This window comes from Rousettus aegyptiacus, unplaced genomic scaffold (genome assembly GCF_014176215.1).
Source record: "Rousettus aegyptiacus isolate mRouAeg1 unplaced genomic scaffold, mRouAeg1.p scaffold_m13_p_10, whole genome shotgun sequence".
Taxonomy (NCBI): Eukaryota; Metazoa; Chordata; class Mammalia; order Chiroptera; family Pteropodidae; genus Rousettus; species Rousettus aegyptiacus.
The window spans coordinates 36,315,993-36,334,104 of NW_023416285.1; the positions used below are offsets into that span (position 1 = coordinate 36,315,993).

Genomic DNA, 18,112 nt, shown 5'->3' on the forward strand with positions numbered 1-18,112 from the left:
GCCATCGTGATGAAAATCCCAGAGCCCAGAGATTTGAAGTAACTAGCTAGTCACATTTACACATTTTATATAAACAACAACAACAGCAACAACAAAAAGAACAGAATTCAGATCTCGGTTGATATGCCTACCAAGCCCAGGCTTTTGATTCTCACACTGTGATCACTTTACAGATGGGTAAAGTGAGTCTTAGAGAAGCCAAGTGACTTGCCCAAAGTTATACAGCTAAGAACTGGAAGAACCAGGAAAGAAAACCAGATAGGTTGTCTATTCTTCAAAACAGATTTTTTTTTAAGTATGACATTTAACAACATAAGAAATATTAATCCAAATTGAAGGGTGATGAAATAGCTACATATTTAAAGAAAAAAAGAAACAGCAAAGCTTAAAGAATAATGAACAAAATTTCTTAAAACATGCCACAAAATTATCAATGGTCTAGTCAAAGACACCTTTATTTCATGGAATCTCATATTGAAATATTCTCTATGAATATTTAAAATTTGTTTTTACATATACACAAATATCAAATTAAATCCCATATGGTTATACAACATAAAAGTAAAAAAACAAAACCCAGAAAATGTAGAAAACTATACATATGTACTTGGGAAAGGAGAGATTTTCTTAAACAATGCTGAAGACCTTAGAAGACATACATCTATATCTAACACATGTATGACTATTAAAGATTTTAAATGGCAATTGATATCCTATATCTTTATGATTTATATATTATTCTGGAAATACAAGGATATAAGAGGTATACTCAGTTTATACTAATACAAAGAATGTAAGGGATATGGGTTACGTGTGTGTATAAGAACATAAGAATAAAACAAGGCTATGTTTACATGTATCCACTTTAATGGATACCTCAGAAAGTTATAAGAGTTCCTTATAGTCTCATTATTCCCACTTTTTTAATCTTCTTAGAGAACCTTATGTGATAACTGTACCTCAAGTAGATTCATTCCTTCTTTAATTTCTACAATAGCACTCTATATGTTTATTTCATGGCATTTATCAAATTTGACTCATTTCATTTGATTATATGTTTTATTTCCCTTTTCTATCTCTCTCACTAGACTCTATATTTCATGAATCCAATAATCATTTCTCTGTGGTTAAGTTTATCTCCAATTCCTAGATCAGCGCTTGGTATAAAAATGGTACTTAGCAAATATTGGATGAATAAGTAAATAATAAATGAGTAAATATGTAAGTTTTTTAAAAAATATTTTGAATGGAAATATGTCTGCAGGGAGAAAAAAATAAAATTTCTTTAGAATAATATGGTATAGAAAAAGGTTGTAAAGTGTGGTGAGCTTTGGCTTCTAAAATGGAATGGAAATATAAGTGATGAATTTCAATTTATACTCATCATCAAGAAAACAAAATTATTTTTAACAGTAGATAATACAAAGAAAAAAATAACTCTTCCAAAAACCATTTAATATACTTATTCGGAAGTTTACATTCATTCACATCCTATGAGAAGCTACTAAACACTAAAATGTCTACTCTCCCTTATTCCCAAGACAATATATATGTCCATTTATCCACCCACTCTCCCCTACCTTCCTCCAACCTCCACTAACTTAAGGACACCATATTAAACTTCCAGGAGCCAATGGGCCTCTTGAGAAAAACAATAAGGAAACATTTAAGAATTAATACCTGGGCCCTGGGAAACTGGAATAAATATAATAAGGGTGAAGAAGTTAGAGGCCATTTCTAATTTTTTAAGGACATTTACTTCCTTAAAGGCATTATTAGTACTTGGAGAGAACTTTATGTGAGCATCATCAGTTTTTTTAAGTAATAGTATCAATGTAGTGACCGCAAAAATTACTAGGCTGACTCTAGGGGGCCATAGTAATAGCAGTAGCAGATAAAGAACATCATATGTTTGAAAAGGCACAGAATAATGCTTAAATCTGTGACAATAATTTTATAGTCATCAAAACATTCTCCAACATGGTATTATTGAGTCTGATTTTGAATAAGAAACTCAGTCGTGAGGCCCAAATTGTTCTACTATGGAAGGTTACAAAGAAGAAAAGTGTATACCACCATAGATGCCATTATTGACATTCATTCATTCATTCATTCATTCATTCATCCTATAATTATTTATTGAATATCAGTCATTGTTATTTTCACAGTACTAGCCACTAAAATAATTTTAAGCAAAAATCATTCAGTTCTTACATGGAAGTTGATGGGACCTGAGAAAGAATTACTTCTGTATTCATGTGTATAAACTATAGACAAGAATAAAAACTAGCTTCCTGTTCTTCACACAAAGAACTGCTTTCTAAGCCGCTCTCTTCTTCTTTTTTTTTTTTTTGTAAAATAATTTCTAAATTATGGTTATATAAAGATAAGATATAACAATTTTTACTTTTGGAAATAGAAACAGTCATTTGCAGAAACTTTGTTGACAAGATGAACTTTTACTCACAGATAGCTTTACATAATGATAAGTAAATATAAAGTTTTCTTCTAAAAACAAATGTAGTGTAGAAAATTCCCTGAATCATTTGAAAGAATTGGATAACCTGAATGATATTTGGAATTGAACTTGTAAAAACCTTTTTAGTCTTCATGTGTATAAGTCTCTGACCTTGTTCTGAACAAAATACCAGCTCGTGTCTTCTAGCTTTGGAATTACATTGGAAACAGATCCTTTAGAGACACCATAAAGGGCTCTGGATTCCTTCGATTGGAACACTGAGTCACCTCGAAATCTTCTTTAATCATTGGAAGATATAACTGAACTGAAAACTCTATGTCGAAGTTAACATTAAAAACAATTACCCAATCTCAACTTAGCAATTTCAACAGGGAAGACAAAATGGTAGGCTATGAATGAAGAACTATGACCAGTACCTTTTGAATGCCTGCTTGAGACTCTAGAACGTTATTCTCTGACCCATTGCTTCGGTTGATCATCCGCCACATTTGGGAATACATGCTATCCCTCTCAAAAGGGTTCATTCCCTTCATGCGAACGTGCTCATACACTGCAGAGTCCAGGACCGTGCCATAAGGGATGTCTGTCTGTTTGGAAAGGTCCTGGAGAGATCTGGATTATTAGGCAAGAAGAGAGACAAAAGAAAGAATAATGAATATTTTCAAGTACAAGTAAAGCTAGAGTAAGCAAAGAGCAATATCTATAAATACAAATGTCAAATTGCTTTTCTTATTTGTTGTTTATTAATATTAGGATGTAATATGTAAGGAGAATTGCTGTTTGGATGTATGACAATTATATGGATCATGAGAAGATAAAATCATTAGTGAAGGAAATTTGGATTTTTAGTGGTAAGGCAATGCTTTTTTTTTGTAAATTTTCATTGCAAAATCAATAAATAAATGCATATATAAATAAATGAAATCTAGCAATCCTATCAAAGCAAAGACAAACTAAATTAGGTTGCTAGAGAATCATAATATTATTTAATTTTTAAAAAAATTTCAGTAGCGATAAGCCTTAAACCCATGTTCCTTTAGTTAGCAAGGCTTAAATATTTTCATAAAATGATTGTATCTTCCATAAACAACATGTTTTGAGGTCAAGTATATACTTAAAAAATAGTATTTATAATAGTCATTACTTATTGAGTGGCTACTACACAATGCCAGGTAGTTGACATACATTATTCACAGCAATGCCTCATGTTCATATATTTTACATATTTTACAGATGAGGAAACTTAAGTTGAGAGAACAAAGGACTTGCTTAATGTGGCACGGTCAGTGAGGGATAGAGATGGAATTCAAATGTAGATCTGACTGGTTCCAAAGGCCATATTATTTCTACTTCAAGATGTTGATTCTAATTTCTATATTTCTTTTGCTATATTATTTGTTTTACGTGTCTGTGTGTCAGTGTGTGTGAGAGAGGAAGATGGGGAGAGAGAGGGAGAGAGAGGAGAAAGAGAAACAGAGAGAGAGGGAGACAGAGGTGGGAGGCAGGGAGAGGTACAGAAAAGACAGGGAGAGGGAGAGAGGGAGAGAGAAGCATTTATTTGTATTCAAATGAAATAAATTTCATTCCTCTGGAAAGCTAAATATGTTTTCAGCTTTCTCTTTTACAGAATAATGCTCCAGAATTTTCAAATCAATCTTTGAGTTAGGTGATATCTACTTTTTCCAGGTTATCTCTAAATAAGTAGTCGGTTTCCTTACCCTTGAGTTTCTGAACCAGTCTATGCTTTCTGACATAGAGAACCAAGTACCATTCCACTGGATCTCACTGAATTTGTGTGGGTGCCCAACTTCAATGAATGACATTTAAAAACAAATAGGTGTCTTTAGCATACCATTCAAAGACAGATACTGGCACCTGGTCTTCCTAGGTGGTCTCCCATCCAAGTACTAATGAGGCCCAACCCTGCTTAGCTTCCAAGATCAGACAGGATTGGGCTTGTTCAGGGTGGCATGGCTGTAGACTACTTTGAGAAAAATTTAAATCTGCATTTTATTGAGCTTTATGTTGTTGATGTATATCATTTACTTTATGGAAACTACCATGATAATTCACTTTTGCTGTATACTTTTCTGCATAAAATAATGGATTTAAAAATTACTATTTGAAGGAAAGAATTTTCTGGGATATTTTATAACTAATGAAATAATTCTACCATTTATAAAAGATAAAGTGGCAGTATAAATGAAGAATAGATAGCAAAATCTGAAATAAAAGTACTTAGGATATAACTTAATACCAGAGCGACAGGGCATTTGCTCCTAGGAAATACCATAATTACCTTGGTCATAGTATAGCAATGAGAATTTTGATTCAAAAGAACAATTTACCTCTCTTTTATTGCTGTTTCAAGTTGTAGGATTAAAATTGTATTCAAACATTAACAGTTTAACATATTTCCTAATATTTAGCAGAGGATGCTCTAAAGTGATAACACAGGAAAGAAATGAAACATATCTATATGGGTTATAATAGGCCTCATTCTTTCAATTTCTATTAATACAAGGGCCTAGGCTAGGGAAGTGTACAGAGTTTGCATCTTCTAGAACCTGAAGGTCTACAGCTGGAGAAGGCCATGTTAGGGTTCAGCAGAAACCCTCTCGGAATAGGATTGGTCACTTGCTGCTTAACTGGTTCTGGTAATCATTCCTTTTTAAATTAAATTTACTGAGGTGACAATGGTTAATAAAATTATATAGGTTTAAAGTGTACAAATAAAAAATAAACTGAACGCAAGACAAAGTTAAATTTTCTTCTGTCATATATTTGACCTGGCAATCACTCTTGATTATAATTGTTAAGCTTCAATTTGGTGGTCCTAAGATCAGAGTCTAGGGGTGAAAATTTTTTATGCCTTTGTTTAAATATCTAATTGGTTTACTCAAATAGTCATACTAGTAAAATACTCTGAAATAAATTAACATTCTTTCTTCGCTTTCCATGAAAAGACAATGAAAGCAAATGTTGGAATCTTTAACATAATCAGGTTTTTATAACACAGGATCGCCTTAATATTATCTTTAAAACTTGAATATAGAATTATAATACAGAATTTAGTTGGTGAAACTGTTTTGTATGCAATGAAGTTTTAAAAAAAATATCTTAATATATCACTATGTGAAGCTACTGATGCCAGGAAAAAAGGCAGTTTACTTTCAACATACTTCAAATTCAGAATAGCAGGGCATTTTATAACTTAGAATGAAGGTATGTTCCCTATAGCTGCATTTCCTATATCCAGTTTAGCTTACAAATTTGCCTTGAGATATGCTTGTAATAAAAATTATAACTTGTCTGATTCAGTATCATTCCATTATAGTATGCCAAGATAGCAACAAAGGTGACCAAAATAAATAAATAAATAAAGTGAAATGAAGTGAGTTCAAATAGAAAAACAAAGAGAAGGTTATTTTAGGAGCCCAGCACAGAAAGGCAGTGCCTATTATAAGTGGTCATTTTGTTATTTTCATGCTAATAAGATTTTAGAGCAAAGTCAGCAGAAATGTTACAGTCTATATTATCCTCTAAAAGAAATCTAGTAAGTTATACTACAAGTGATAATCCTCAAACATTATATCTGAAGGTCAATACCTAGGTGGATTTTAGGCATGCCAAATTGTTTTAAAATACAAAACAATTCTAAAATAATTAAGAATCTAATATATAAATTAATTTACCATGGACCATATTGACATTTCTTTTTAAACAATGTTTACCCAGGCTGTAAAAGGAATGGGAAAATCTAGAGCATACTAGAAGAGTTAACTGTGAATATACTCATACTAGTATATTCCATTTCTCCACCTAACCACACAAAATCCACATATACTCACATAAAACTCACTGAATTATCACTCTGTGAATCCATTAAACCTGAGCCCCCTTTTCAAATCCACACTCCCAGTCATGCACATAGAGTAAAAAATGAGTGTCAGTAGCTAAAAGTGGTGAATGAGAGCTTTGCCACTCTAATCAGCCTTATTTTCTCATCATCTTACTGAGATTCTTCTTTTATTCTTCATAGCAATTTCCTAGACAACTAGAGCCCTGGGTACCAAACAATATTGAGAGTTGGTAGGTAAATGATAGTAGTTATTTGCATAAACATTACAGATACTAAGAAATTTTAATTTAGGGCACTCTGTAAACTTTAGGAATTTGAGCAGATCTAGGCTAATTTCAAACTCTTTCCATGAGAAAAGAAAACATTTAAAACCATTCAAGCGTTGAAAATTAATTTTGACACATGGGATAGTCTGATATATCTGATAGCAATAGCTTTGACATTGGGTAGATTGGATTTTAAAATCAAGCAGATCTGTTAATTTGTGAGTTGTGTGATGTTAGGTACCCTTGTGAACCTTACTTTCCTCATCTATAAATGGAGAGAATAACAGTATCCTCCTCAAGGCATGATGATTAGAGCACTTGTCACATCAATATTTGAACAACTTATCTATTATTTTTATATGAAGATCATTATTATAATGATTCCTCTCCTCATAATGCCTTGTGTAATGATTCTTAATAGATGTGTGTGTGTGTGTGTGTGTGAGTGTGGAGCAGGATAACCCCTTATAAATATTGTTGAAAAAGAGATTCATGAATTAAAGTCAAAGTAATTTCTCATTTCCTTCCCTAGTAAAAAATTGAATCTATGATTCAAATGGCCATAACTTTCTTCATAGCAAACTCTTTGGGACATTTATATGACTTCGTGTTAATGAAATTATGTTATAATAAATGTGTTGATAAAAATACATTTCTAAAATTGTCAACTAATTAAAAATCTAATGCCTATCCTTCTTTCAGTGAACTTTCACTCATATTTTTACCTATTTCCCTTTAACAAAAGACTAGATTTTACCTACGTAAACTTTAAAAAACTTCCCATAGACCTCTTTTCCATCTCAATTATTTCTCTTCTTGGCTGCCTGCCTGCGTGCCTGCCTGCCTGCCTTCCTTCCTTCCTTCCTTCCTTCCTTCCTTCCTTCCTTCCTTCCTTCCTTCCTTCTTTCCTTCTTTCCTTCTTTCTTCCCTCTCTCCCTTCCTTCTTTCCTTCCTTTCTCCCCTCCTCCCTTTATCTCTCTCTTTCTCTCTTTATCATTCCCTTTCTTTCTCCCTCCCTCCCTCTTCATCTCTCTCCCTTTCTTTCTTTTAAACATTTGAACCTGTTTGTATGGAGTGCTCACCAACAAATGACAAGAGTTCTAGCTCTGGAGAATGGTAAATTTAATCCCATCTTTCATGGAATGGAACAAGTGAACTTAAGTTGTCACTTCAGAAGGGATTTTTCTTCTGGGGATGAAAAAAAATGGAATTTGGATGATAAGCTAGGCACTAAATGCTTCAGGCAAAGAGGGATGACAGTAGAAAGGAGACAAACAAGTAGGGTATAGTAAAAGTATCCTCCAACTCAGTTCAGGATTTTCCCCACACATTTTCTCCCTACTTTCCTCCTCTGGATGCTGATTTTAGTATCTGCCAAGGGTCAGATATTGTAGTCCCAAGATCCCTTAGTAACCACATAAAGAGCCTGCCTGGTGCCCACTGCTATTCATTGGCTGCAGCAATTGAGAGCTGTTGTATGTCCAGCACAGAGGCAGGCTTTCCAGCATAAAAAAGTGCTCTGAAATTTAAAATTTAAAAGCACAACTCATATGCCAACAGAGTGAGAATGAGTGCCAATGAGACCTTAGAAGCATGCAGAAGTGTTGGAAAATGGTCTGAGGTGGTCGAGGAAGATAGCCTGACACAGAGGTACTGCCAACAGCTGTGCACTGGGTATCTGGAAGTTTACAGTGGATATTGCATATACGACACTTAGTAGTTAGCTCTCTGTAAGTGCTCAATTACTGGTAGTTGTGATTATTAATTTTATTACTGTTATTACTATTATTTTGTTCTCTGTGGTTTCTGGAATTGCCATATCCTTATTTTTCCACCAATTAGATTAATTTTCAGCTAATTCCTCTTTCTCTCCAATGGCCTTTCTCTGTAACACCCCTACCCCACCTAATCTCTCATCATGTACCGCACATTTTACCTCCATACTGCAAGTCTGTCACTACCTTTGCCTTTCCATCACCAATATCCCCATAATTTTTACCTGGAAAATTATTTCTAAGCCTTTTTCATATCCCTACTCTCACCTACCTCTAATCCATCCTCTCTGTACCAAAGCTAAAGTGTTATTTCTGATATACAAATCTTATCCTATCTCTGCCTTATTTAAATATTTTCTAGGTAGCTCACTGCCCTTCGAACTCCCTAATATACAAGATCCTTCAAAAATTTGGCCAATCTCTTTTTCTTTTCTCAGAAATAATCTTTTGCTTCATTCATATTCATATTATAACATCCTATCCTCATTCCTTGTTTTTTCATAGCTCCATGTCTTGGTAGATGTTTTCTCAGCACAAGATGTTTCCTTGTCTACCTGGTAAATTCCTTCCTTTCAAGATCAAGCTCCACAGCCTCCCCAATGCTCTTCTAATATTTAGAATATGTTCATATTTTAACATTATGTTATGAAGTTTTACTTCTTTGTCTACCTCATTAGAACATACATTATTGATTAATTGCTTTTTAAAAATTCATCTTTGAAATTCAGAACGTAGCCCAGAATCTGGAAAGTAGTCAACAATCCATGAAACTCACTTGTTTTGGCTACTCTTCATTACTAAAAAGATACTTTTATCTTGAAAAGCCAGCATTTCCATTAAGCTAGCATTGTATAAAAATGGATATTTTACTATACGTCATCAGACATTTTGTGGGTGACTAATCATGCCCAATATAATATTTTGTAATTAAAAATTTTTAAAAACCATTATTTTAAAGGGAACTTTGGAAATTTCCCCTGAAACAAAATCAGTTACAATAGTTTAGTGGTTACCAGAGGAAAAGTGGGGAGAAGGAGATAAAGGAAAAAGGGAGTTAAATATATGATGACAGAAGGAGATTTGACTTTGGGTGGTGAACACACAATGCAATATACATATGATATATTATTGAATTGTACACTTGAAATTTATATAATTTTATTAACTAATGTCACCCCAATAAATTTAATTTAAAAAATGTAAAGACTTTATCAGATTTCCAGTAAAAGCATTTTGCCATATATGTAAAATAAATTCAGAGACAAGGTAAATTCAAAGAAAATCCAAACAAACAGGACCAAAACAAAGTATTTGAAAAAGCTGAGGTTATTGTCCATGATTCTGTTAGAGACAGGACCAGGTACAAAGTGAAATGTTCCTAAAAGGAACACTTATCTAAGCAGTATGAGAACAGAGCAGACAAGTAGTGGTTGGTTCGATGAGTGATTTCTGGCTCAAATATCAGAAGTAAGCTGAATAGTGAAAAATATTGCTAAACTAACTCTGCTAACTGAAATGTTTAAAAAATACAAAATAAGTTACAATTTGAGTAGCTAAAGAAGAAATAAGCACCAAAACAAGGAGAGAACAGTCAGTCACCTTTGGTAATTTAAAAAATTAAATAATATTGCGTATTATTAAAGAACATTAAATTTTAGGATTTTTTTTCTTTTAAGGGTTGAATATTTAAATAAAGAGGAGAAGGAATACATATGCTTTAGTTATAGGAAAACAAAATAAGCATCACAAAAAGGTTTTCCATCTTCCTATTTGTAGCATAGTCAATGGCCATGGGTCATTTGGAAAACCACGTTCTGTATCTTCGTAGTTTGTTTTCCTCAGGGAAATTTCCCCAGGTTCCTCAGACACAAATTTATAAAGAAGGTCTGATAAAATACAAGGGTATCAAGGGTAAATAATGGGGTAAGCAGGACTCTAATACTCTTTGATATCGGAAGAAAATTTGGCTTGCAAATGGCTTAGTCCATATTGAAAAGCTCCATGAGAACTATTTTAAATGCATGAGAATGCCACAGTTTAATGAAAGCAGGCTCAGGAAAGAGCTAAATGTTTTTTAGTGCAATAATGCTAGGTTTCTTACTTTTAAAAGATTAAGATCAAAGTCATGTTAGTAGAAGAAACATGATTCTCTCATAGATTAGATTGTATAGACTAAAAACAAAATGTGTGGGGCAAGTTCAGGAGGAGCCCAGCCACAGCTATCTCTAGAGGGGAGAATGTACTAGCACTGAAATTACTGTGTCTTCTTGCCTCTCATGGTGCCAGAATTTTGACCTACTCAAGATAGCACATTCCTAAAGTCTGAGGCCAACAAAATTGAATGATACCAGGCAGGACAGAAGTCTAAAACTTCTTTACTTGTCGAGACAGGGAGAATTTTCCAAGGCAGGCTCCTGGGATAAAAAAGGCACTTTAAAGTAGAGCAGTATGAGGGCCAAAGAGGATTGCTGATTTAGAGAAGAGGGTCAGCAGATGAGGGTGGCTCCATGTGGGATACTCAATTAAAGCCTACGTGGTGCAGCCTTCTGCAGTCCCTCTGCTCTGTCCCTCTCCCTACTCCTGTCCTACATCCTTCACCTACACTCATACCTGCCCTTTTATAGTACAATGGGGCAAATTAGATGAAAGACAGCTTCAAGTTTTTGTGCTCTGAATTTCTTTAGAATATTTTTTTCATTATGTTACCATTGCTAGTCAGCTATTTATAAAATTTATGTTAAGATGACATACTCAAAAAATCCAATAGACTTCAATAATAGAATAGCAGATTTTTATGTTCCTATATCACTGAAAGTACAAGAAGGACTTGACTAATTCCCGTAAATTCTCCTAAGGATCAACAAATTTCTAAATGGTATTAAGGAAGAATCCTAATAGAATCATAACATTAGAATTGAAAGAATTCTGGAGTTATCATTTAATTCGATTATGTATGTTAAGGCACATAAATGAGCCTTCAAAGCAGACTTTATTTTTCTTTCTAGTGCATTTTAATGACTTAGAAAAATTAACACCAAGAAGTCCTTACTCCTGCCTAACCTAAAACCCATCTATTTCACTTTAGCCTCTCATTTTGTTCTCAGAGAAAATGGGCAATTGCTATTTACCACCTCTAGTATATTATTTCTTTATGTAACCAAACACTTCATTTTCATCCTTTATCTTTCTTCTTGTTGAATTAAACACTAAATTCCTTTAGATCTTACCCACAGGATATATTACTTACTTTGTTACATTGTTGTTAACTAAGCCCTATTTTTTCTCTTCTATTGAAATTTTTGCATTATTTATGGACCTTATTAATAGGTCATGGTAGCTTTTTAAAAGGCCTGAACAACTTTTACACTGCTAGGTGACTTTGGTCATCTCCTTCATAAACACTGATGCTACTTTTCAGATTTATAATTGACAGATGATTCATCCTCAAATTTTGGACTATCATGGATATATTGTTTTTTCCCACATCTAAGTGAATTATCACATATTTGTTCCTATTAAACTTCATCTCACTTCTAATCACCTTGTTTAATTTGTCAAGGTTCTTATGACTTCTTCTAGTGTGATTCTAGTCAATAATCATCCCTACTCAATAAAGTAATCTGCATATTTAATAAGCTTACTCCCAATTCCATACTTCAAATCAAGGCTGAAAATGTTAATTAGAATCAGGGCCAGCCCTAACTTACGGAAAAAATCTTTATTCAATACACTCTCCAAGGCTGACATTGAACCATTGATCACTGCCTCACATATGGATGACTAACAAGCTGTGATACAATAATACAGAATATTATTACATTAAACAATGACACAAATAAAATATAGTGTGGATTCAAGTGAGGATTCAATAGTAATTTGTAATTTTTTTCCAATAAAGTTTTTAAGGTGCTTAAAACATTAATCGCATTATTAGATTATTCATAATGGGAAGAAACAATGAGAGAGAAAGAAATTACAAGGAACAACAATAGGACTCTTTCAATAGCCTATTTAAAAACTCCATGAAACATCATTGTCAAAGTAAGGTGGAAGGTCATTGTTTCAGTGAAGATTCTAATGAATCCAACTAAAAACAAAAATCCTGGCTCTTCATAATTCAGAGCAGGGCATCAAATTTCTATTAACTTAAAGTTTCCCAAATACAAAGATATTTTCCTTCTTCCCAGTGTAGTAGGTTTGTGGATTTCTCCAAATCAAGATTTGTTTTGTTTTGTTTTGTTTTAGAAATTATCCTCTATTCTTAAATAGGTAGTATTGCCTTTTTGAAGCCTTTCTACTAAAAGAAGATATAAAATGCATATCCTGAAGCTCAGAGTCAGGTCTTATTAACAGCCACTCAGATTATAAATGTGCAAACTGTTTTACAAATGTGCCCTCACCCCCTGCATTAAGCAGCAAATCTTGAGAGTTCTGCAGCATTCTTCTCAGAAAATGACAATCTTCATCCAAAAAAACAGCCCAGCCAGCTGGCTACAGATCTTGTTTTTCCCATGATTTTTTTTGTGATTTAAGGCATCTGGTAATTTTCAGCTTTGTCCTTAGGTTGAAAGATTATGTTTTAAGAAATAGGGGCTGTAGTAGGGGTGTGTGTGTGTGTGTGTGTGTGTGTGTGTGTGTGTGTGTGTGTGTAGGAGTGGAGGAGAAAGCCATTAAAAATAAACTATCTTTAGATGACAGAAGCTTGTGGAGGAACTAAGAAGTTCAGAAAACTAATGGGGTCAAACAGACACTTAGGGGAAAGTAGAGATTAATACACCAAGATTGCTAGCATGATGGAGGACAAGAAAGAAAGGTGGATTAGAAAAACAGAAAGGAAAAAAAGTAGAAAGATATGGTAACACGGAGTTTTCTTTCAGATTTTCCTTTCAATCTAGGATTTCTTTTATTAAGTTGTCTATGTGAATACATTTTTATCAGTTATCTCAGACCTTGTTTAACAAGATACCTATTTGAGTAGTTGATATAGAATTATGTAGTTGAAGGGACATTAAACATCTTAATTAAAAATGTGAAACAAATATTGTGGGAGAAGGAATGAATCACATTTTTAGAGACAGAAAAGTAAGGTACAAAGTGGTATTAGGTTAGGGAGTAGGCAAAGAACTAAAGTGTTAAACCAACTACATTCAGAGACTGCAACATGCTGATCAACTCTGCAGCCAGGCCAGGAGGACACCTGCAGAACAAAGGAAGATTTCTGCTGGGATTGCTAACAACCCACTTCCCACACCTGTGAAGAGGAAACAGGAAAAACAGAGTCTTTAAGTGGCTGCCCTGCACAAAATAAAATCGTTCATTCTCTATGGCAAAAACCATAGGAAACCTATGGATTAAAGGCTGGCAAATGCCAGCAGGCCTTTCACGCTACATATTCTTCCCCTTCCCCCTTTTCACCATATGCCTACATCAAAGGAAATGGGTAAATGAAGTATTTAAACTGTAATTCACAAGAACTATAAACTGAATTCCCTGAATTCCCTCTCAGTTCCTTGACTCTGTCCCTCTCAATATCTTTCTCTCAGTCCCTCTCTGGGCCTTTACTCTCTCATTGTCCTCTTCTCTTGCTATTGTCTCTGTCCTTCTGAATCTCTCTTAGGCTCTCTCACTCTCTGCCTCTGAGAGGAGACCACACTCGTCTGTGGAGTGTTACCCCTTCTCCAGTAAACTTTGGCGTGTGTGAATTCTTTTTATACTCTTTGCCGAAGAACCCTCTTCTCTCTGTGCAGGACTTGGTCTTCCCACCAAGGAAATTTCCCCTGTCTGGCATCATCTTTTCTGGCTAAGTACAACAGGACCAAAGGACAAACTCATTCCACCCAACTTTGCCATGGCTCCTCTCCCCTGAGAGTGGCTGGGGTTTCTCTACACCATGAAGATCAATTGGCCTTGGGCATACAGCTGAAGATGTTTTTAGGGGTCTGGTAAAAGACTCATTCTGTAATTCAGCAGGAGTCTACCAGTCCCGTCTGCTTTTCCTACTTCTCTTCCCCTAAATTACCTGTCTTGGCATCAACATTGAAACTGCAGAGAAGACTTACTGAGGAACCCTGTCCGAACTCCAAATTCAAAGACTGCGCAGCACCTTTGGCCACAACAGGATGGGTGAGACCCCACGGGAGTCTTCTGCTCCTTCCTCCTGGCCCCTTGCTTTCATTTTCGGTGGGGGCTTGCAACCAGGGAAGCTCTGGGCTGCAGAAGCTTGCCCGGGCTTACTTCCCAATCTTCCCCCTTAGCCTTTTCCTCCTTCTCTCCCCTCTCCAGCAGGAACTCTAATGGGAGAAGAGGCCATGGCCTCTCCAGCTGAACTCTCTGAACTTATCCCTGTCTGTCCTGCATCAATATAAAAAGTTGCCTGTTTAGTAGTAGGAAAGATAACTTTAGTAGTAGGAAAGATAACTCTCCTTCACCAGTGGTCTTCTGCCAAACAATCCTGCCTGCCGATTTCACTATTGCCGATTTCCATCACTTACTCTTCCTATATTAATTTCACAAAAGCATACCTCAACTCAAACTATCTCCTCTAGAATGACTAAACAGATTACTCCCAAGTATAGGGTTTTTAATCATATACTTGTAGATGAAAGTCATTCAGCTGACTTTAGATAAGAAATAAAAATAAGAAGTAGAGAGGAGACAGGAATTTATATTCTTGATAAGTTTTCAGGCTTAGATGGCTAACATTGGGGAGAGAGAAAGAGAGAAGGATTTAACTTTAGAATGACTTGGCTTGTCCAGAGGAAGGAGATCATCTTAGGGGTTGTAGAAGCTTGTTCATTTGGCAAAGTTTTCATCTTAATGAACTCAGTGTAAATAGAGTCTATAGGAATGCTAATAGAGCCCTTTTCCTGGGAGTCACAAATAAAGTAGGAGACAACTTTTAATTAAATGCTCACTGAATGGTAGCTTTGAAAGACCAACATGCTTCTGAAAGTCTTTATTTATTTTTCAAAAAGAAAGACAAAATCTTGTCTGTAACATCTAGATGGCTATATGTTTATAAAACATCGATCAGTGTAGAACTTAAGTGCTTTGACAAGGAAGCCATTTCAGCACTGAACAATATAGAATAAAGAGATGGATGTCTCCCTCTATCTGTAGTATCTGTACACTCTGGAGCTAAGGCTATACAATTTTGTACTAAACTGAAACATAAAAGTCATATGAATAGACCTTGCTCACTTCAGTCACCTTGATTTTGGCTGCTCCTAATAAATTCTGCAATTCCCTGCTGAGAGCTATGAAATAGCTTCCTACTGGAAGACTGAAGAGAATAGGTGAAACAGTAAGGAAATCTAGACAGCATACCTTTTTGAGCTCCCTCTTTTATTCTAGAATAATAGGATAAAAAAAATAGCTTTCATATATCTCTCTGATTTTTTTTATGAGATACATAAACAAGTCATGTACTTCCAAAGTCTCAGGCCAGATTCGAAGAAATCCCTTTCTGACTTATTCATTTAATGAATATTTATGGGCAACTAGCTATGTACTCAATAAGGTACTGCATGAGTCACTGTGTTGATACAAAGGGGACAAAACCACCTTCAAGAATTCATATTTTGATTGGGAAGGTAAAACAAGTAGAATGATACTGAAGAGGAATTTTCCACTCAAATGGCTAACCTTGTAATCAGCTCTTTGTTCTGCCTCTGTAGACATGCTTGCTGCATATGTTAAAGGGCAGGGTGACCTCAAGATCAACTGAAGACTCACCATCCCCTTTGCTTGCTCTGTCTAGGTAACAGGTGTATCCCCTTTGCTTGTTCTGTCTAGATAACAGATGTATTGCCTTTGCTTGTTAAGCCCTGTAAAAGTAAGGTTACCCCTGAGCTCGGGGCCCAGATCTTCAGAGTGCTAGCTCTTCTGAGACTGCTGGTGTACTAAACCTGAGTTCTCTAACTCTCTGAGTGGTTCTTAGTTTCTTTCCGGTCTGATTTTTCTGCAGCAATACTTTAAGGCTAGATACAGTTCAGGCTGCAAGTGAGGTAGAGATAAAGTAGTTCAAAAAAGGGAGACACTAAATCTAGTTATGGATAGAATGTGGAAAGCTACATAGAGGATGTGGTGAATGAGTTGTATGTTATGAGAGGGTAATTAAAGATTAGTGAAAAGAGAAAACTTGACTGACAAACGGATATCCTGACTCAGGTTTGGTGCCAGTCACTATCAATACTAGCTTGATCTTAATGATAATTATGCTCAAATTCAGATAAGACTTGCTGTTAGCCAGTATTTTACCTTTGAGTGTTAAGTGGCAGAGCAAGCAGACAACACCAAGTAAGGGAGACCACGAAGTAGGGTAGCAGCAGCTGTGTCAGAAGCAATAATAGCAGCAGCAACTTTGATGTCTAGGTGAACAAGGTGAAAGGACAAATTTAGTGTGTGAAATTGTATATAAAATGGTTAAAATAATCGTTACTAGTGATTGTGAAGGGAAGAACAGCCCCAGGAATCTGCATGAGTGCCTGGAGAGCAAGTAGAAAAATGAAAGCAAATGTTAGGTAGAGTATATCTAGGAATTGTGCTGTTATTTATGTCTTCTTCCTTTTCATTTAATTTTTATAATAAGCCTGTTAAGTTGAAACCATTCTCTTTTTACCTTCAGGGAAATAAGGCTTAAAATGATTATGAAAAATGACAAGATCACTCAGCTAACAAGAGGCAGAAAATTTGAATACACATTTTTTTTTGACTCCATTGTCTCCAGTGCCTGTTCCCAAGATACGATGTAACTTAGAAATATCTGGAATTAATTTCGCTAAATATAATCCAGCCATTATTTTCCGCAAAACTTTTTTTTAAAAAAATTTATAACACTTATAGCTTTCATTCATTCATTCACTTTTTTTTTTTCATTCAATAAAGGTTTAGTATATCTGCTTATTGCAGATGAGATGCTCCAGTGGTTAAGACAAATGTTCTGGTGCCAGATGGCCTGGATTTACTACCCTAGATTTTAGTTTCATCATCTTCAATTGGAGATGAAAATAATTTGTCCCTCACAGGGCCATTATGAGGAATAAGTGAGAAAACCTATACAAAGCATTAAGGAAGTATCTGTCATGTAGCAAGCACTTAATACATGTTAGCTGCCCTTACTATTAATGCTCTGTACCAGGCACTTGGAGAGGCATCAGGGGCACAAATATAAATGTGACATAGTTCTTGCCTTTGAAGAATTTACACTCTCAAAGAGAAGACACATGTGTAATGATTAATTGTACATGGGTAAACAAAATAAAGCAGTAAAGAAAAAGGGAGTTCTAGGTCATTTCAGGGAGAGGGAACAGCATGTAAACTCCCTTGAAATGTCCTACAAGAGTGTGGCTTGATTGGAGCATGGACAAGTGTGAGAATGGGTTAATTGGTGCCAGTAGACCAAAATGAGGCTGATCAGTTTCGAATGGTTCAGTATGCTCTGCTGAGGGAATTGGACTTTATTTTGATAAGATGAGGTAATAATGAAGGTTTTCAAACCAATTTTAAGGATGGAAGAAAGTAACTACCTGGACTCCACACTCAGGAGGATGAACTTGAACGGGAAGAGAATAAAAGGAAGCAATAGATGAGGTAAAATAAAAGGGAATAAGAAGTGTAGCAGCAGGTAGGGAAAGGATCTTTTATTGCCTCATACTAAAAGAAGAAAGAAAATCAAAAAGAAAACAAGATTTAGGGAAAAAAAATAGAGAAGAAATAAGAGAGGAGAGTA

General features: G+C 35.0%; 1 protein-coding gene and 1 pseudogene across 3 annotated transcripts in view; both read right to left on the bottom strand.

Annotated features, from left to right (window-relative positions):
• Positions 1-18,112, bottom strand: part of GRID2 (glutamate ionotropic receptor delta type subunit 2) — a 1,244,053-nt gene that overhangs the window by 227,121 nt on the left and 998,820 nt on the right. For all 3 annotated transcript variants that reach the window (XM_036227700.1, XM_036227697.1, XM_036227699.1), the window contains exon 13: positions 2,896-3,091. In XM_036227700.1, coding sequence (XP_036083593.1) covers positions 2,896-3,091 — 196 coding nt within the window. The remainder of the gene's footprint in view (positions 1-2,895; positions 3,092-18,112) is intronic.
• LOC118609194 lies at positions 4,342-4,461 on the bottom strand (annotated as a pseudogene).